Below are 21,110 nucleotides of genomic sequence, written 5' to 3'. Positions count from 1 at the left end.
GAAGAATTGATGCTTTTGAACTGTGGTGTTGGAGAAGACTCTTGCGAGTCCCTTGGACTGCAAAGAGATCCAACCAGTCCATCGAAAAGGAGATCAGTCCTGGGTGTTCATTGGAAGGACTGATGCTGAAGCTGAAACTCCAATACTTTGGCCACCTCTTGCGAAGAGTTGACTCATTGGAAAAGATTGATGCTGGGAGGGTTTGGGGGCAGGAGGAGAAGGGGACGACAGAGGATGAGGTGGCTGGATGGCATCACCAACTCGATGGACATGAGTTTGAGTGAACTCTGGGAGTTGGTGATGGACAGGGAGGCCTGGCGTGCTGCGATTCATGGGGTCTCAAAGAGTCGGACTGAATTGAACTGAACTGATAGCCCCACTGGGCATTTATCATTATAAACTTTGGAAATACAGTGGAAGGAGGGGAATTCTCAAAGCTAACTTAGTATTGCCCAATCACAGATACTGCTCTCTACCTAGTCACTAAGTCGTATCTGACTCTTGCAATCCCATGGACTGTAGCCTTCCAGGTTCCTCTGTCCATGGGATTCTCCAGGCAAGAATACTGGAGTGGGTTGCATTTCCTTTCCCACTAAACCTATGCTTTAGTGTTGTTTTTTGCGTTCTATACATTACCATGGTATTCCAGCCAGAGTGAGTAATCCTATTTCACAAATCCCAGGATGGTAACATCTTCCTTAACAAATGGGGAGATCCATAAAGTAATTGACTTTAGAATGGATTTTTTTTTCAGCAGAATGTCTCCCACGCTGACAGTAAATACCAAAGCTAATAGTTGGCAAGGTGCTTAATATTCATGGGACTGAAAAGAGGCTCTTGATCCATGATGATGTTTAACTTCACCAGCCCAATCTCTGAGTGGGAATTTAGAACTCTCATCCTGAAGCATCTAATTCATCTTTGCCTCATGCAGGTTGGAATATTCCTTATGAATTCAATGAATCTGACCTGAGGATTAGTATGCGACAGATCCAGATGTTTCTGAATGATTACAAGGAGGTGCCATTTGATGCTCTGACCTACCTGACAGGTATTTATGGGAGGAGGTTTTGAGGTGCCATTTGATGCTCTGACCTACCTGACAGGTATTTATGGGAGGAGGTTTTGACAACCACAAACCTCCACAATTATGCTCCACCTTCCTGCTCCTCTGCTCCCAGCTCCATTCGTTTACTCACTTATGCCTTCAACAAACATTGAACTCTTACTGATGCTGGTCACCATGCTGGATATTATAAAACAAAAAAACAACATACCAAAAAATCAAGATTAATCCCTCCTCTTAAGTGGTGCACAGTCTACAAAGGGAGAGAAATATAACAAAATAAATGACAATACAGTGGTAAGTTCAATAAGAGGAACATTTATAATGTAGAAAGGCAGCACAATGATTAAATTTCAGATATGGGGTGGGATGATTAGGGATAACTTCCTTAAGGCATTAAAGATGGTTTTGAGGGATAAGTAGGAGTTTTACTACTGGAAGAAGAAAGTGGGAGTGGGTGGTGAAAAAAGAAGGCGAGTGCTCCCAGCAGAGATACCCTGAGGTGAAAATGACCCTTGCTGGTTTGTATTAAAGCAATTCATCAGCTGTATCATCAATATATACCAGTACATAATATGGAAGAATGTAAATATATAAAACTGGGTCACTGCCTTCAAGAAAAATACCATGTAATCCTAGAGAGAGGAGATAAAATGGGCTAATTTAGATGGGCTAAATGAGTGGGTTACTATGGCCAAAAGTCAAAGTGCAGCTCAAAAGAAAAACCTGGGCATCTTCAAGGTCACATACAAGTTCCTCCCTCAACTCTGGATCCTTTCCCCAGTCAAATGTCAGGTGCATTATCTACATTATTCAGTTTTCACAGTAATCTTATAAGCTTCATGTTAGTGACCCTGTTTTACAGCTGAAAAAACCAAGATCTTAGCACAGGGGTTCTCAGCTAAGGGTGATTTTACCTCCTAAGGGACATTTGACAAATTGAAGAGACATTTTTTGTTGTCACAACTAAATGGATGTTCTACTGGGTAGAGGCCAGGATGCTGCTAAACATCCTCAATGCACAGGACAGCCCCCTACAACACAGAACTACTCAGTGTACAACACGTCAATCATGCCAAGATTCAGAAATTCTGCTTTAGAGTGATTAAATTCAGTTTAAAGTACAAGGTGACACAGACCTTACTTCAGCACAGTGTCCCCTAAAACAAAACCCCAAGTGACATACACAACATAAGTTCAGTGGATTTTAGTTTGGTGAAAGAACTTTTCCAAATAAGTGAGCCATATTCCCATTATTCCAGGCCACACAGAAGCACATCCCAGAGCTCTTCTTCAGATCACAGAATGAGTGCATAAGTGTCCTGGGATGTGGTCTTAGTGTTGGACTGCCTGGCAGCTCATAAACCAACCCACCCCAGTTGTGCCAGCTGGCCTGAGGATAGTCACTTTCCAACTGTACCAATCAGGATAGCCTAGTTAGGCTGAGATGACAAGCAGTCTCCAAATCTCAAGGATGTAAGACACCAAAGGTCTATTTCTTGCCCATCCTGTTAAACACGTCCAGTGTGAACTGGCGAGGGTCTCTGTTCATTGTAATTGTCTATCAGAGGCACAGTTGGCAAAGGCTGTACCAACTTTTGATGCCACCATCTCAACGTATACTTGTGTGGTCACTGCCACAGGGGTAGCACTGAAGAGCTCATGTTGGGAATTAAATATGCAAGAAGTTGTCACCTGGCCACACCTCACTGCAAGAAGTGTAGTGAGGGAAGTGTAGGAGAAGGGAAGGGTAACCTTCCTATGTGCCTGGAAGGAAAGACGAACCAGATAGAGATGACTATCAGAGCTCCGAGACCAAGAGACAAACTAACCAAAGAGATAGGTCTTGTTTGAAGAGTGGTGATCTAAATAGATGGACTGAAGTCGAATACATTCTTAGTCTGGTACCCCCAGCCCTGTGGCAGAGCCAATGGGAAATCTTGAAGAGATATAAGACGTATCCTGTTTCTGTAGAAACTTGTGTTCTTGCTGTAAAGAAGAGATATATAAGTAAAGAAATGCACCTTCCTTCATAAACATAAAACCCAGGGCCTTAAGGGTACCCCCTGAAGTAGACTTTGCTGACGAGGGGGTGGTGGTGGCACCCTGACCATGACCCTGCACTTCAGGTTTTCCTTCACCTGTAGTCCCTCTTTGGTCCCTTCTAGCACTGCCAGGCTGACTTCAGGGGGAACCACTCTCCCTTTAATGTTGTAGTTTAGTGTCGTCATAAACCTACTTACAGCTGGGACAAACTATAGTGTTCACACTAAATTTTGCTGAAGGCCTGAGGGTGGTGGTTTAAGGTAAAGCAGTTTCTGTAGGGCTCAAATTATTACTCAGTAGGTATAAACGTCCCCTTAGTCTCTTACTTCTCCCATTATGAGCCACCAAGATGTTCCTCTTAGTCATTTAGACCCCTCCAATGCCAAGAGAAGCTGAGGCCTCTCCAACTTGTCGTACTTCCTGCTTCATGTCCATAGACCTGCCCTCTCCTAGCATGGTTGGAATTGGAAGTGAACCCCCCCTTCAGGAGAGGCTTTGCATGTGCGCGCACACACACACACACACAGATGTGTCTTTTCCTTTCAAATTAATGTGTTGTTCCCAACTTCCAAATATCAGGTAACACACACACTATTGAATCTGATCCAGCTAGAAAATGCATCCGGGGTTGCTGTCTCCTCAAAAGAATTACCTAATTCTTTTTGTAGAAATCTGAGTGTAGAAACCTGAGTTACAGAGAATGATGTTGATCATGGGGATGGGGGTAGGAGAGTCATATCCCAAAGCAGTGTCTATGGATAATCTCAATTTTCTAAATTTGTGAAAGTGATAATTGAATGTCTTCTATATGCCAAGCATTGTGCTAAATGTTTTATAAGTATTGTTAACCACAACCATGTAAGATGGGTATGCAGTTATCTCTTACTGACAGATGAGAAACTGCTAATAAGTGGCAAAAGTTGGAGCCTAGAAATTGGCTGAAATTGGAACTCAGTACTGTCTCATGCCACAGTTCTTACCCTGAACCACATTTCTATGCTGCTTTTCACATATATGTAGACAGATACACAAATGTCCAGACGAATATCTGGAAGATGCCTAAATGTTAACAGTTACATTAGTTGAAATAATTGGTGACAGTATTGCTTTTATTTCAGTTTATTGCTATTTTCTAAATTCTAATATAGGAACATGTATTATTTTTGTAGCAACCATAATACCCAAAAGGTCTGGTCTTAAACTAAGCTGAGCATGGTTTTTAGCAACCCTGTGTCTCATTGTTGGCTGGAGGAATCCTCTGTTTTAGATTAATGACCAAGTTCATTATGGATTCAACTTCTTCTGTTGGCTATCCCCAGGGGAATGTAATTATGGAGGCAGAGTAACAGATGACAAAGATAGGAGGCTCCTGCTATCCCTTCTGTCCACGTTCTACTGTAAGGAAATCGAGCAGGACCATTACTTTCTTGCTCCTGGAGACACTTACTACATCCCTCCTCATGGCTCCTACCAGGTAAGGGGCAGGAGGAGCTTGCCAGCCTCCATGTGGCTACGGTTGCAGTTGTATCCAAGGAGGGCCCAGGGATAGCTTGGGTTTCCTGACTTGGGTCCATAAGCTATTTCGAATCTTCCAAAAAGCCTACAAGACAGACCTTATTACTATCTAGTGAATCCTAGGCATTTGGTAGATAAGATCTTTCAAAATATGGGGTCCATCTGGGGGAAAAAGGAAGGGATGGTTAAGATGAAGCTTTGCTGGTGAACAGGTTGGAAGCTGCTACTTGAAACCAAAGGTTCAGAAGGTAGCACAGGGAGGGACAGAAAAACTGAATGGGAGAATGATAAATGGAAGAAGAAAACGATATCTGAAGGATGAAAAGGGCTTGCTTTTATTGAGTACCTGTTATATACCAAGGCCTTATTTCTTCATAACCTCATTTATCTTCCCATTTGCAGATACGGAAACGGGGCTTTTGGGTGACTAGATCAACGTTACACAATTAGTTTAAGATGGAGCTAGGACCCAAATCCAGTTCTGTCTGAATCCAAATCTAATTTTGTCTCCAAAGCCAAGACTGCTGGTAGAGCAGGAGGGAAGCCAGCAGAGGTGGGAGGGGAGATAACCCATCTACCTTCATATTTATACTCACTGTTCAGAAACCTGTAGGAGGGAAAGCTTGTGAATGTCTTGGCCCTGATGATGTGTGCATGTGTGTGTGTATGGCCTGTGCTACCAAAACAGTGTGATTTCTATGTGGGTCTGGTCTGGCCAAACCCTGGGTGATCTGTGGGAGCCCAAGAGCCTGAACTTACATTAACTGAAGATTTTCTTTCCAGTCGTATATCGACTATCTCAGGAACCTCCCTATCACAGCCCACCCAGAAGTGTTTGGCCTCCATGAGAATGCTGACATCACCAAAGACAACCAGGAAACCAACCAGCTATTTCAAGGGGTGCTCCTGACCCTCCCTAGGCAGTCAGGAGGGAGTGGCAAGTCCCCTCAGGTAACCAGGCTTGAATTCAATTTCCTAGGCAATCTTCCTTCTAGTGGGCATGCAGGATTATGGGTGATGACCAAGAAGGAAGAAAAGCAGAGGCGTGGCAGACCCCTGAGGAAGGGCATGGATGCTCTGGTCTTAACTGTTGAGAGCCCTTAAATACTGAACTAGTTTCTTAAAATGTCAGTCATTCCTGTATAACCTTCATGATTCATTGTTACAGCCACATATCATCTATACTCCATTTACATAATATTTTAAAACAAATCTCTTTTGCTTGAAAACATTTTAAAAACTGCACATCAGGATTGTAACTGAAAACAAATCCAGTACCATTTCGATAAAGTCATGACAGCCACAAAAAGAAAATGAAGGCTAAACATTATTAGGTTCTTCCGGCTGCTGCTGCTGGGGTCTTGCTGGCTCCTTGGGAAAAGAGGAGGATCAACAAGTGTTACAGAACATTTAATTAGTCCTGACCTTAACATTCAGAAAGTGAAGATCATGGCATCTGGTCCCATCACTTCATGGGAAATATATGGGGAAACAGTGGAAACAGTGTCAGACTTTATTTTTCTGGGCTCCAAAATCACTGCAGATGGTGACTGCAGCCATGAAATTAAAAGACACTTACTCTTTGGAAGAAAAGTTATGACCAACCTAGATAGCATATTCAAAAGCAGAGACATTACTTTGCCAACAAATGTCCATCTAGTCAAGGCTATGGTTTTTCGAGTGGTCATGTATGAATGTGAGAGTTGGACTGTGAAGAAAGCTGAGTGCTGAAGAATTGATGCTTTTGAACTGTGGTGTTGGAGAAGACTCTTGAGAGTCCCTTGGACTGCAAGGAGATCCAACCAGTTCATTTTAAAAGAAATCAGTCCTGGGTGTTCTTTGGAAGGAATGATGCTAAAGCTGAAACTTTGGTCACGTCATGCGAAGAGTTGACTCATTGGAAAAGACTGATGCTGGGAGGGATTGGGGGCAGGAGGAGAAGGGGACGACAGAGGATGAGATGGCTGGATGGCATCACTGACTCGATGGACATGAGTTTGAGTGAACTCCGGGAGTTGGTGATGGACAGGGAGGCCTGGCGTGCTGTGATTCATGGGGTCCCAAAGAGTCAGACACGACTGAGTGACTGAACTGAACTGAACTGACCTGACCTGACCTGAGACTTTCTCCTTGAAGGGAATGAAAAGAAAAAGGTGGCTAAAACTTGACAAGAGTGACTTTCTCACCATGTGATTCAATATTATTTCTCCAATATTGGAGACACCTGGAATCATTTTGGGTGCCTCCTATGATCATTTCACTTGGTCTACAGATGAGGGCAAAATGAGCCGTATAAGAAGTGACCCACGTCAAGGCACTCGTAAACCCAGAGGCGGTGCCAGATCCAAAACCACATCTCCTGACTCTGTCCTGTTCTCTCTTTTCCTTTTCTTCTCTTCTCCAAGTTCTAAGCCACCCCATGTTCAACTTTTCTTAGCTGTGGATTTTGCATACAGTTGGCTTTGCATAGCTGCAGGTTTTGCATCCTTGAGTTTGACCAAGATTGGAAATATTCAGAAAAAAATTTCCAAAAAGTTCCAAAAAGCAAAACTTGGATTTGCCTCACTTCAGCAGCTATTACATGACATTTACATTGTATTTACCACTATTTATATAGCATTTACATTATTTTAGGTAATATAAGTAATCTGTAAATGATTTAAAGTATGAAGGGAAGGAGAGATGTGTGTAGGCTATATGCAAATACTACACCATTATACATAAGGGACTTGAGCATCTGTGGATTTTGGTTCTGCAACCAATTCCTAGTGGATTCCAAGGGATGATTCAATTTGGTTTCTTGATTTGGTTCATAGTACCATAAATGGTAATACATGTGAAGATAAAGCAGCCTGGTTTGTGTGTCTCAACTTAGGAAAGGAAATAGCTCTCACAGTGGGAAGGGGGGAAGAAGTATACATTCCAGCTTCCCAGAGTCACAGCGTGGCAGAGCTGTGTGTGTCTCCCATTCAGGTCCTCCTACTCCTCTTCCTACTCTTCCTCTAGGCCTTGTCCATTCCTTACTTGGCTAAATTCACTGGGCTATTCTTGCTCAATGCTGAGGAATGGTCTACTGCCTTCCCAGATGTCCACGTCACTGGCTCTGAGCAAAGTCCCATCTGTACCAGGAGCTGGTTCTTAAGGAGCTGGCTATGAGAGCCTTGGGAGATTGTCTCCCAGGAGTGACCTTGAAGACTGGAGAAGCTCTGCAGGGTTCAGCACTTCCCTGAGGCTACCTGGCTGGCTGAGCAGGAATTCCCTGTCCAACCCTCAGGCCTTCACTCTGGCCATGAGAACAGGACTCTCATTGTTTGGCTTAGAGGCAATGTCCTCCCTAAGTCTGGGGCCAGCAAGGGTAGCCTCCATACCTTCAAGGCAGAATTGGCTTCTGTAGGAAAGTTCCAAAAAAGCTCCTATAGACTAAGTTTAAAAAGACAAATGCTCACTGCCTTAGGTTTACCTGGACAAAGTCACAGCCCAGGGGCCTTGTTTCTCATTCACCTCTCTAATGCTTACACTTTAAGGAAGTGGTTGAGGATCTGGCCCAGGACATACTCTCCAAGCTTCCCAATGAATTTGACTTGGAGTTGGTCATGAAGTTGTACCCTGTGGTCTATGAAGAATCCATGAACACTGTCTTAAGGCAAGAGCTCATCAGATTCAACAGGTGGGCTATATGGTCTTACTTGGATCCTGGGAGTTAGAGTGTGAGGGGAAGGATCTAACAGGCAGTGACTAGAAAGGACACTTGATAAAGGTTGCTGTGCAGAGTTGGTTTGCCCTACCTGCAGGAAGGCCTATAAATAGGGGCATCCCAGCATGTGTTGGTCCAGGGTTAAATCATTCCTTCTATTCATTTGCTCCTATTCATTCACGTGACATCTGTTAAGTGGGGTTAAAACCAAAAGGCTAATAGTGAACATAATCATTAAAGCCACTTTTATTGAGCCTTTATTACCAGATACGGCTCCAAGTACCACTCAAGCCTTTGCATTCAAATCACACAATAGTCTTATGTCCATTGGCTCCTCAACCAAGCACATACACCACATGTCTGAACCTGCGACCACAGACTCCAAATGCTGCTGTCTCCGTTTTTGCTCAATGGTCATTGCATAAAGGGACAGCCCTGACTCTGAAAGACAAGGGAACTGGAAGAATTTCATCTAAGAATTGATTAGCCCCTTAGTTTTAGTGTTACTCTCTAGAGTCAGTAGTCAGTTGGCCATATGGGTAACCAAGCAAAATACAGAGTGTGAGTTAAGGTTGCTGACTGAGTCAATACCTTGGTATGATAGGATGCAGTCCTCATTCATCCAGACACGAGGCCAATGACTTTCCTTCTTTGCCATTCATTTGCCCCTAAGCTCATTGGAGCTCTTGGTGATTACAGTCACCTTCACTAGCCTTTGGGATTTCTTAGTAGCTCAGTTGGTAAAAAATCCACCTGCAGTGCAGGAGACCCCGCTTCAATTCCTGGGTCAGGAAGATCCACTGGAGAAGGGAAAGGCTACCCACTCCAGTATTCTTGGGCTTCCCTGGTGGCTCAGCTGGTAAAGAATCCACCTGCAATGCAGGAGACCTGGGTTTGATCCCTGGGTTGGGAAGATCCCTTGGAGAAGGGAACAGGCTACCCACTCCAATATTCCGGCCTGGAGAATTCCATGGACTGTGCTGTCCATAGGGTTGCAAAGACTCAGACACAACTGAGTGACTTTCACTAGTCTTTACCACTGGCCATTATAATGTAAGAGAAGAGGGTAACAGCACTTATATTTCAGTGCTGCTCAGGATTAATTACATTGGGCAATACTGCAACATACCTTCTCATTACCCTCTTTTTTTTTTTTGTCTATTCACCTAGTGGTATGAGAAGCCCAGAATGACAGTTCAGCTTCCAGTTCAGGGGAACCGTTATTGCGCCTTCTAGGGCAAACTTTCCTCCTTGAGTACTAAAAATCTTGAAACTAGCAGAGCTCATAGTTGCAAGAATAGAAATAGAACTTTTGCAAGTAGCTCTTTAGGTTTAATTAGAGGTCTGTGGTATAATCCCTCAGAGCGTAGTTTTGCTCTTAACTCCTCAGCCAAGTATATACACCAATAACGTGTTTGAACCTTAAATTCCTCTTAATATAAATTAATGGTTACACATTCAGGAATCTGTTTCTTTGGTTTAAGCATTCTCATATCCATTTGGCTAGGATTCCATAAATCTTTGGACATGACAAGCTCTCTCTGGTAGCAGATTCATTGGCACTCTCAGGTCCCCCTGGACTTGGTGAGTCCCCACAATAGAGGCCAGAGACAAAGGCAGATGATCTTAGAATCTTTTAGGCTGCCCCTTCAGCTACCTTTTCTCAGGTAGGCATGAACCTCATAGTCTATAAAAAGAATTTTGTTTTTAAAACAAGCCTTAAAACTGCATTACCCTTTGACCCAGAAGTTCTACTTTTACTAAGAATATCATTATAAGTCTCTGCAAAGTTTGCTATAGATGGATGTCCCTGCTGCTGCTAAGTTGCTTCAGTCGTGTCCGACTCTGTGCGACCCCATAGATGGAAGCCCACCAGGCTCCCCCGTCCCTGGGATTCTCCAGGCAAGAACATTGGAGTGGGTTGCCATTTCCTTCTTCAATGCATGAAAGTGAAAAGTGAAAGTGAAGTCGCTCAGTTGTGTCCAACTCTTTGCGACCCCATGGACTGCAGCCTACCAGGCTCCTCCGTCCATGGGAGTTTCCAGGCAAGAGTACTGGAGTAGGTGGCCATTGCCTTCTAGTAATGTTATTTACAGTAACAACAATCTAGAAATAATATGCTTCAGCAAGAGGAATAATTAGATAAAATGGAACACCTTGCAGTCATTAGAAAGTATGATTTTAGGTAGGCCTCTATTGAATAGGAAAGATGTTCCCTTTATGTTAAGAGAGAAAAACAGATTACATATATATATATATATATAATCCCATTAAAAATAATTTGTGTTTACATATAGGAAAATCTAGAAAGATATACATCAGAGTTATCTTTAGGTGGTAAGGTAATGGGGTGATTTAATTTTTTCTCATCTTTACAATTCTGCTCTCATGAATGTATATTATATGACTTTTTAAAGGAAGGAAAAGTAAAAGGAGACTTGGAGTCAGTGCACTTGGGGTAGAATGAGGTCAATGGAGAGGCAGGCTGAGTCTTCTCCTTTGTTCTTGCAGATTGACAGAAGTGGTTCACAGAAGCCTCATCTATCTTGGCCGAGCAATTAAAGGGCAGGTTCTGATGTCCTCAGAGCTGGAGGATGTCTTCAGTAGCATGCTTGTGGGTAAAGTGCCAGCCATGTGGATGGCAAAGTCCTACCCATCACTGAAGCCCCTGGGAGGCTATGTGGCTGACCTGCTAGCCCGCCTGGCCTTCTTCCAGGTACCTCGGAGTCAGGGTAACTGGGCACCTGGGATTCTCATTCAGGTGGAGAGGACATTCTGAAATGACAAGTTAAAGCTGGAAGGGGATAGGGTAGCCACAGAGCATCCTGGATTGAGCACCTACTGGAAACCCTTACTAGGGTTGAGGACAGGAGGGAGATTTTCAAAGTCCTTGAAAAGTTTATAGCCTATAAAGGCAGGAATAGGAATGAGAATAAATGCCACAAACCAGTGTGTCATGGGCTACATACAGCTCATGGGCTACTAGATAGATTTCATTTGGCTATCTGGTAATTTAAAAATCTGAGGGCTTCCTTGGTGGCTCAGTGGTAAAGAATCTGCCTGTCAATGAAGGAGACAGTGGATCGATCCCTGATCCAGGAAGATCCCACATGCAGTTGGAGCAACTAAACCCATTCACCACAACTGCTGAGCCTGGGCTCTAGAGCCTGGGAGCCACAACTGTTGACCCCATGTGCCACAACTACTGAAGCCCAAGCACCCTAGAGCCTGTGCTCCTCAACTAGAGAGTAGCACCTGCTTGCTGCAACTAGAGGAAAGTTTGTGCAGCAATGAAAATAAATACAATTTTTAAAATATTAAAAAAATTAAACTTTGAGCTAGCATATAAGGATTATTACATATAAAAATACAGATGTTTTTCTTGCAAAAAAAGGAAGACCTGAATCAATGGACCTGCATACCTGCATGGCAACTACTGCTGGAATTGAGTAGCTGTTGCTTAGACAAGACATATATTCTCTACTGCTATAGTCCCTCCCACTCTCTGCTGTATCCCTGACACCAGCTTGCACCAGTGCTTTTTACTTCAAATTGGGAAAATATAAGATAAAGGAAAATATAAGATAAGACTACAAAGTCTGCCTGTTTCCAGAAAAATGAGAAAAAGCTTATTTCTTTATGAGACTCATTTTTATTCTTGCCTTTGAACTATCTTTGATGTATTACTGATTTTGCATTTTTATCTCTGTGGTTCTCTAGGAATGGATTGACAATGGACCTCCTGTGGTCTTTTGGATCTCTGGATTCTACTTTACACAGTCTTTTTTGACAGGTGTCTCTCAGAATTATGCTCGGAAATACACCATCCCCATTGACCACATTGGATTTGAGTTTGAGGTAGGGGCATTTTAGGGTACAACGACTCAAAGGGACAACCAGAGAAAGCAGTGTTGTCCATTTCTTTGAGTCCAAACATTTAGATGTGTTAAGGTTCAACTACTTCTGAGATGATACAAATGAAGTATTTAGCATGACTTAAAGTAGCTCCAAGGAGAAGGAAATGGCAACTCACACCAGTATTTTTGCCTGGAGAATCCCAGAGACAGAGGAGCCTGGTGGTCTGCCGTCTAAGGGGTCACACAGAGTCTGACACGACTGAAGCGACTTAGCAGCAGTAGCAGCAGCAGCTACTTTGGAGCAAAGTAGCTCCAAAAATTATCCCCAACAGAACCAGAGGATTCCCAATGCTTTGTCTCTTGTGTATATAAAAAAGGAATCTTTCCAGAGGAAAACTCTTCCACAGTTGTACCCAAGACAATGAAAGCATATTCCATACTGTCTATTCAACATGGTGGACTTTTCATCTGGAAGGATGTTAAAGGTCTTGTGTAGGGCTTTGCTAAAAGTCAAAGGATGCCAATAGTCAAGAATCACCCAATCCATGTTTGGAGAGAAAGGAGTAAGACAGACTTTAATAGAGCATTGTAGAATTTTAAATTTTATGGAAAGATCCTATGTGATCATCTCATCCAGAAATCACAAACTAATTGCCTTAGATATTAATTTAGTTTATAAATGAACTTGACTGGCCTTTGTTGTTGTTGTTGTTCAGTCACTCAGTTGTGTCTGACTCTTAGGGACCCCATGGATGCACACCAGGCTTCCCTGTCCTTCACCACCTCCCAGAGCTTGCTCAAACTCATGTCCATTAAGTCAGTGATACCACCCAACCATCTCGTTCTCTGTCGTCCCATTCTCCTCCTGCCTTCAATCTTTCCCACCATCAGGGTATTTTGTAACAAGTCTGCTCTTTGTATCAGGTAGCCTAAGTATTGGAGCTTCAGCATCAGTTCTTCCATTGAATAGGGTTAATTTCCTTTAGGATTCACTGATTTGATCTCCTTGCAGTCCAAGGGAGTCTCAAGAGTCTTCTCCAACACCACAGTTCAAAAGACCAATTCTTTGGCACTCAGCCTTCTTTATAGTCCAACTCTCACATCCATATATGAATAGTGGAAAAACCATAGCTTTGACTATATGGACCTTTGTTGGAAAGGTAGTGTCTCTGCTTTTTAATATGCTGTTTAGGTTTGTCAAATCTTTCTTCCAAGGAGCAAGCGTCTTTTAATTTCATGGCTGCTGTCATCATCTGCAATGAGTTTGGAGCCCAAGAAAATAAAGTCTGTCACTGTTTCCATTGTTTCCCCAACTATTTGCCATGAAGTGCTAGGACCAAATGCCATGATCTCACTTTTTTGAATACTGAATTTTAAGCCAGCTTTTTCACTCTCCTCTTTCACCTTCATCAAGAGGCTCTTCAGTTCCTCTTTGCTTTATACCATAAGGGTGGTATCATCTGCATATCTGAGGTTATTGATATTCTCCTGGCAATCTTGATTCCAGCTTGTGCTTCATCCAGCCTGGCATTTCACATGATGAACTCTGCATATATGTTAAATAAGCAGGGTGACAGTACACAATCTTGACATACTCCTTTCCCAATTTTGAGCCAGTTTGTTGTTCCATGTCCGGGTCTAACTGTTCCTTCTTGACCTGCATAGGTTTCTCAGGAAGCAGGCAAGGGGGTCTAGCATTATCATCTCTTTAAGAATTTTCCACTGTTTGTTGTGATCCACACAAAGGCTTTAGCATAGTCAATGAAAAAGATGTTTTCCTGAATCTTTCTTGCTTTTTTGATGATCCAATAAATGCTGGCTATTTGATCTCTGGCTCCTCTGCCATTTATAAATCTGGCTTGAACATCTGTAAGTTCTTAGTTCACGTACTGTTGACGCCTACCCTGGAGAATTTTGAGCCACTGGACTTCACACTCCATGATGTCTGGCTCCAGGTGAATGATCACACCATCATGGTTATCTGGGTCATGAAGATCTTTTTTGTATAGTTCTTCTGTGTATTCTTGCCACCACTTCTTAATATCCTCTGCTTTAGTTAGGTCCATACCATTTCTGTCCTTTATTGTGCCCATCTTTGCATGAACTGTTCCCTTGGTATCTCTAATTTTCTTGAAGAGATCTCTAGTCTTTTTCATTCTGTTGTTTTCCTCTATTTCTTTGCACTGATCACTGAGGAAGGCTTTTTTATCTCTCCTTGCTATTCTTTGGAACTCTCCATTCAGATGAGTATATCTTTACTTTTCTCCTCTGTGTTTCACTTCTCTTCTTTTCTCAGCTATCTGTAAGGCCTCCTCAGACAACCATTTTGCCTTTTTGCATTTCTTCTTCTTGGGGATGGCTTTGATCACCACGTCCTGTACAGTGTTACATACCTCTGTCCATAGTTGTTCAAGGGCTCTATCAGGTCTATTCCCTTGAATCTCTTTGTCACTTCCACTGTATAATCGTAAGGGATTTGATTTAGGTCATACTTGAATTGCCTTGTGGTTTTCCCTACTTTCTTCAATTTAAGCCTGAATTTTGCAATAAGCTCATAATCTGAGTCACAGTCAGCTCCTGGTCTTGTTTTTGCTGACTGTATAGAGCCTCTCCATCTTTGGCTGCAAAGAATATAACCAACCTGATTTCGGTATTGACTATCTGGTGATGTCCATGTTTAGAGTCATCTCTTGTGTTGCTGAAAGAGGGTGTTTCCTATGACCAGTGCATTCTCTTGGCCGAACTGTTAGCCTTGCCCTGCTTTATTCTGTACTCCGAGGGCAAACTTGCCTGTTCCTCCAGGTATCTCTTGACTTCCTACTCTTGCATTCCAGTCCTGTATGATGAAAAGGACATCTTTTTTTCTTTTTTGGTGTTAGTTCTAGAAGGTCTTGTAGGTCTTCACAGAACCATTCAACTTCAGCTTCTTTGGCATTGGTGGTTGATGCACAGACTTGGATTACTGTGATACTGAATGGTTTGCCTTGGAAACAAACAGAAATCATTCTGATTTCTGATTTCAATACTTGAGACTGCACTCAAGTACTGCATTTCAGACTCTTCTGTTGGCTATGAGGGCTACTTTATTTCTTCTGAGGAATTCTTGCCCACAGTAGTAGATATAATGGTCATCTGAATTAAATTTTGCCCATTCCAGTCCATTTTAGGTCACTGATTCCTAAAATGTCAATGTTCACTCTTGCCATCTCCTGTTGACCACTTCCAATTTACCTTGATTCATGAACCTAACATTCCACGTTCCTATGCAATATTGTTCTTTACAGCATGAAACTTTACTTTGAATGCCAGACACATGCACAACTGGGCATTTTTTCCACTTTGGCTCAAACTCTTCACTCCTTATGGAGCTGTTTCTCTGATCTTCTTCAGTACCATATCGGGCACCTACCGACCTGGGGATTTCATCTTTCAGTGTTATATCTTTTTGCCTTTTCATACACTCATGGTGTTTGAAAGGTTGTGGCTGTGAGCCATGTGTTACCCTGGGATTCATGACATCGGAGAGGATTTCAATCCGGGGCCAGAGACAAGTCTTGACTACTCAGAGCTTCTTGTGTGGCTAAGTTTTATTAAAGTATAATAGAGATAGGGAAAGCTTCTGACATAGACATCAGAAAGGGACAGAGAGAGTGCCCAGTTGCTAGTTTTTAGCAAAGCATTTTCTGTCTGTTAGCAATTTTCTAATCAGAAGAGACACACCTCAAATCTGAGGGAGTTTCACCAGGCCCCTCTCCCACAATATACATTTTGAGATAGAACAGGACAAAGTGTGGCATCCTCCAGCCATAAAGTAATTGACATGAATACTGGTTTGTTGAGTCATTATCAGCCCAAGCTTTGAAAAAAAAAAAAAAGTCTTGGGTGGAACCCATTTGAAGAAAGGCAAATTCTAAAGCAAATACGTAGTTTCATTAACATAGCTTAAGAAAAACATTTCCATAATAAAGTAGCACTGGTTAGCTCAAGGTCTGAGAAAAGTTAAGTTCAGGCAGAACCAGGTGTTGTCAGCAGAGAATGGAAAAAAGTCTGCCACTTGCAATTGATTTTCTCCTACAGCTTGGGGACCTCTTACCGAGGCTGTTAACACCCTCAGGTTCTCAAGGCAAGAATCAGATCAGATCAGATCAGTCGCTCAGTCGTGTCCAACTCTTTGCGACCCCATGAATTGCAGCACACCAGGCCTCCCTGTCCATCACCAACTCCTGGAGTTCACTGGGACTCACGTCCATCGAGTCAGTGATGCCATCTAGCCATCTCATCCTCTCTCATCCCCTTCTCCTCTTGCCCCCAAATCCCTCCCAGCATCAGAGTCTTTTCTGAAGTGGTTTACCATTCCCTTCTCCAGTGGACCACGTTTTGTCAGAACTCTCCACCATGACCCATCCGTCTTGGGTGGCCCTACATGGCATGGCTCATAGTTTCATTGAGTTAGACAAGGCTGTGGTCCATGTGATCAGTTTGGCTAGTTTTCTATGATTGTGGTTTTCATTCTGTCTGCCCTCTGGTGAATGAGGATAACAGGCTTGTAGAAGCTTCCTAATGGGAGGGTCTGGCTGTGGGGAAAACTGGGTCTTGCTTTGGTAGGTGGGGCCATGCTCAGTAAATCTTTAATTTTCTGCTGATGGTGTGTGTGTGGGGGGAGAGCGGTGCGGGGACAACACGGTGTGTTCCCTCCCTGTGGTTTGGCCTGAGGCCACACTATGGTAGAGGTAATGGTGACCTCCTTCAAAAGGACTCCCAGGACTGTTGTAGTCCGTGCCCCTGACCTCATGGCAGGCCACTGTCAACCCATGCCTCCGCTGGAGACTCCTGGACACTCACAGGCATGTTCGGCTCAGTCTCTTGTGGGGTAACTGCTCCTTTCTCCTGCGTCCTGGTGCACACAAGGTTTTGTTTGTGCCCTCCAAGTGTTTGTTTCCCCAGTCCTGTGGAATTTCTGTAGTCAAATCCCACTGGCCTTCAAAGTCAAATTCCTGGGGTTCTCAGCCCTTTTGCTGGATCCCCAGGTTGGGAAATCTGTTGTGGGCCCTAGAACTTTTGCAACAGTGTGAGCACTTCTTTGGTATAACTGTTCTCCAGTTTGTGGGTCGTTTGTTCGATGGCTCTATAGTGGAGCTAATGGCGACCTCCTCCAAAAGGACTTATGCCACATACCATGCCTCCCAGGTCTGCTGCCGCCAGAGCCCCTGTCCCCACAGGAGGCCACTGCTGACCTGTGTCTCCGCAGGAGAACACTCAAATGCTCAAAGGCAGGTCTGGCTCAGTCTCTTGTGGGGGTCACTGCTCCTTTCCCTTGGTCCTGGAGTGCACAAGGTTGTCTGTGCCCTTCAAGCATCTCTGGCAGGTCTGAGGTTTGATTCTAAATGTGATTTTGCCCCTTCTATCATCTTGTCAGGGCCTCTCCTTTGCCCTTGGATGTGGCTTTTTTTTTTTTTTTTGGTGGGATACTACATTCTCCTGTCAATGGTTGTTCAGCAGCTAGTTATGATTTTCCTGTTCTCACAAGAGAAGATGAGCACACGTCCTTCTAATCCGCAATCTTAAAGTTTATCAGCTCTGAATCTAATGGTATGCTGGGGGCTGGCTCATACTAACTCACCAGAGCCAGTTACAGGTGGTTGTTAAATAATGGATATGCTGAAATTGATCATGGTGGGGTCTTTACACCACAGAAATTGACAGAAACTACAAATCAAAATTTTACTTCTTCTACTAGAGAACTATTTTACCAGCATGCAGCTTAATCTAACCCCTCACTTTACAGATCCATATTCATAAAGGGGAAAGATTATACAAGGCCACTAAGCTAGGTAATAGTTAATGTGGCCTGTGGTTCTTGCTGACTGGAAATCAGACATGGCCCATGTAGCATGTAGGAATATTATCAGAGAAGTCTCAGTGTCCTGGGAGACGGACAGTAAAGCCAGATTTTACCTTTTCAGTCTCTTAATGCTGCCTCATTTAGGAAAATGGCAGGTAACAATGGAACTCACAGCTTCCTGTCTTTCAGGTAACCACACAAGAAACAGTCATGGAGAGTAACCCAGAAGATGGGGCCTACATAAAAGGACTCTTCTTAGAAGGTGCCCGTTGGGACAGGAAAAAAATGCAGATCGGGGAGTCTTTCCCCAAAATCCTCTATGATCCATTGCCCATCATTTGGCTGAAACCTGGGGAAAGTGCAATGTTTCTGCATCAGAACATTTATGTGTGTCCAGTCTACAAAACAAGTGCCCGGAGAGGTACCCTCTCCACAACAGGGCACTCCACCAACTATGTCCTATCCATTGAACTCCCAACTGACAGGCCTCAGAAGCACTGGATAAACCGAGGAGTAGCCTCTCTGTGCCAGCTAGATAATTGATGGCATGTGTCTCAACACAGAAAATAAAAAAATAAAGAGTATCGTTCTTGACTGAAATATAGCTTTCCTTTCTTGAGAGTCACATGATATGATGATGATCACCAGGGAAGCCCCAATGATGATGACAATTATATTAATGGAGCACTTGCTATGATCTAGGTATTTTAGAACACTCCTATAAAGTAGGTTATTGTCCTTACTTTATGGGTGCAGAAACCAAGATATAGAGAAAGTAATATTCTCCAAATCAGGTAGTTAATAAAATAGTGGAGCCTAGTTTTGAATATAGGCAATAGGATTCTTCAGCCTAGACCTTGAGTCATGTGGCTAAGCTCCCTGATTTTTTCTTTTTCCTATTATTTTGCCATAACTGTCACTGAATTTTAATTGCTTCTCTCCTAGTCTGTTAGATAGTATCACCAACTCAATGTACATGAATTTGATCAAACTCTGGAGATAGTGAAGGACAGGGAAGCCTGGTGTACTGTAGTCCATGGTGTTGCAGAGAGTCAGACATGACTTAGTGACTGAATTATACTCACTGTTGTCTCCATTTCAGTGAGGCAAAAATGGAGGCTTAGAAAAGTAACTAGTTCAATTTTACAGCTAGCCAGTGGTACCCAAATTCTTCTTCACTAGCTTACACAGATAGGCAGAAATTTCAGGAAGAAAGGAGATATGGGAGAACCGTTATTTGTTGCTTGCCATGGTTTATCCTTGGGCTTTTAGATATCTAGCCTGTTCCTATGATTGTCTTCCCCTGTAGAAGCTCAGGAAGACTAAGTATCTTGTCTATGATCACCCAGTTCTTTCACACTGAGGAGCCAGGTTTTGAGCCAAGGTCTGTCTGGCTCTAGAATCCATTCATTTTTCACTGCTTCATGCTGCCTCCTTATTGAGGACGGAGATGTGTAGTTCCAACAACCATGTCCAAGAAATTTCTAGTTTATCACTAGTTCTCCCCAGGGCCAGCTGGAAGAGAATCCCAAAGGAGATAAAAACAAAATTCTTGATGTATTCTCAGTGAACTCTCACATAGCTCTTTGGCTCTAATGGCTACCAAAGGCATTCCATTGGTCAGTTCACAGATGAGCAAAGACATAAGACTTCTTGAATCTTAATGTGTCTGGCCTGGCTTCCCAGCTTCTTCACTAGAAGAAACCTTCTGACTTGGACTGTTTTTCTTGAACGAAGCTTCTGAGAACCACATAAACATATTTCAGGAGACTTGTTTCTTCATGGCAACATGGAGTCAATCAAATTCTGATTGAGGATTCTGAATTCTGAGGTCAGCAAATGATCTAATTGATCCTACGTGCAAAAGCAGGGTGGGGCTGGGGGGGGGGGGGTTGTTCTCCATATCTTGCCAGTGGGCAATAAAGAGTGAGGAGGAGACACTTTTTCTAAGCTATTTTTTTAAAGAAATGTAACTTTTTCCAATTGAGGGAAAAAATATCAGAATTAACATATAGATATAACTGCCATATTGTCTATTATTCTAAATAGATTGTTAAGTCATATGAGATGGAAAGGTGGTCAGGAACCCAAATCCCTGAAATCTTGGACTGGTTGAGGTAAGTCAGACTGCAAATGATAAGGCAGTAAAGAGGATGCTAAAAGGACAACTGAAATTCAATTACCGTTATCTAACTCCAGCTTCGGCAGCAAAAAGCTGATGGAGGCAGGGACTGTTTCATTCCTCAGCGGTCAAGGGACAGAATGTTTGTATGCGATGGATTAAATTTTTGTAATTAAAAAAAATTTCCCTCTGGGAACGTGCAGTAGGTTCTTCAGAAGTCCTGGTGAATTAAGAGGCTGGAACTCTGGAACAGAAACGGCCAGAGATCAGCTCTGTGAGAAGCTGTAGGCCCTGTCTATAAATAGCTCAGCAGATGACATCAGACAAACCTTGTCACCAAGCTAGTTCTCTCTCTCTAAAAATCTGGCTCTTGAGTAAATAGTTTTCAGTCCTTGTCAGCCTTGGAAGAAAATGTCATTAAAAGAGGGGGTGTAGGGGATGCTTCCAAAAGACCAAAGAAGATTTAATAGGGGGTTGAAGAGAAAAAGTTATTATGAACAAGTAGGTTTCATGGAAAGTTTGGGAGAAAATTATGATTTTGTGTAATAGAGTATGCATCTTTGCAAAGGCAGGTAGGCATATATAATTCACTTTTAGCTTAAGATTCCTGGCACACAGAAGGTACTTAGAAGTTAACTAGCAATTAGATGGACTTTCATTTTGGAGGAGTCCTTCCATTTTGGAGGAAAGATGATTTCTACTTCTCATAGAGTAAGATAAAAATTGCATATTCAGAATCACCTTGAATTACTTAAGAGAGGGATCATGATGGGGACAGCAAGTCATGTTTCACTCAGTTCAGCACAGCTAGTTTTTCCTCCATTCCAAGAACAGGTCATTGTTTCATTGACTGACCACCAGATAAAGTAGCTGGCTTGAGTTCACAGGCCTTATATTGTTTTAGAAACACTTAACTTTAAACATTAGAACCACCTCTTGGTAGGGAAATACTTCCACAATGAGATCAG

The 21,110-nt window shown here is 42.9% G+C and overlaps 1 protein-coding gene and 1 long non-coding RNA gene across 3 annotated transcripts in view; one reads left to right on the top strand and one right to left on the bottom strand.

Annotated features, from left to right (window-relative positions):
- DNAH3 (dynein axonemal heavy chain 3) overlaps positions 1-19,118 on the top strand; it is a 254,086-nt gene extending 234,968 nt beyond the window's left edge. For both annotated transcript variants that reach the window (XM_070779177.1, XM_070779176.1), the window contains 7 exons: positions 935-1,051; positions 4,432-4,586; positions 5,411-5,578; positions 8,152-8,294; positions 10,833-11,037; positions 12,042-12,179; positions 18,210-19,118. In XM_070779177.1, the coding sequence (XP_070635278.1) occupies positions 935-1,051; positions 4,432-4,586; positions 5,411-5,578; positions 8,152-8,294; positions 10,833-11,037; positions 12,042-12,179; positions 18,210-18,563 (1,280 nt within the window). In that variant the 3' untranslated portion in view covers positions 18,564-19,118. The remainder of the gene's footprint in view (positions 1-934; positions 1,052-4,431; positions 4,587-5,410; positions 5,579-8,151; positions 8,295-10,832; positions 11,038-12,041; positions 12,180-18,209) is intronic.
- Positions 8,553-20,357, bottom strand: LOC139179591 (uncharacterized). Its single transcript, XR_011563923.1, has 2 exons — positions 20,204-20,357; positions 8,553-11,096 (listed from the first exon to the last, which is right to left on the bottom strand). It is a non-coding gene; the product is annotated as an uncharacterized lncRNA (long non-coding RNA).
- Positions 20,358-21,110: the final 753 nt, after the last annotated feature.

This window comes from Bos indicus, chromosome 25 (assembly GCF_029378745.1).
Source record: "Bos indicus isolate NIAB-ARS_2022 breed Sahiwal x Tharparkar chromosome 25, NIAB-ARS_B.indTharparkar_mat_pri_1.0, whole genome shotgun sequence".
NCBI classification, from domain to species: domain Eukaryota; kingdom Metazoa; phylum Chordata; class Mammalia; order Artiodactyla; family Bovidae; genus Bos; species Bos indicus.
This window is presented reverse-complemented; position numbering and strand designations above follow the sequence as displayed.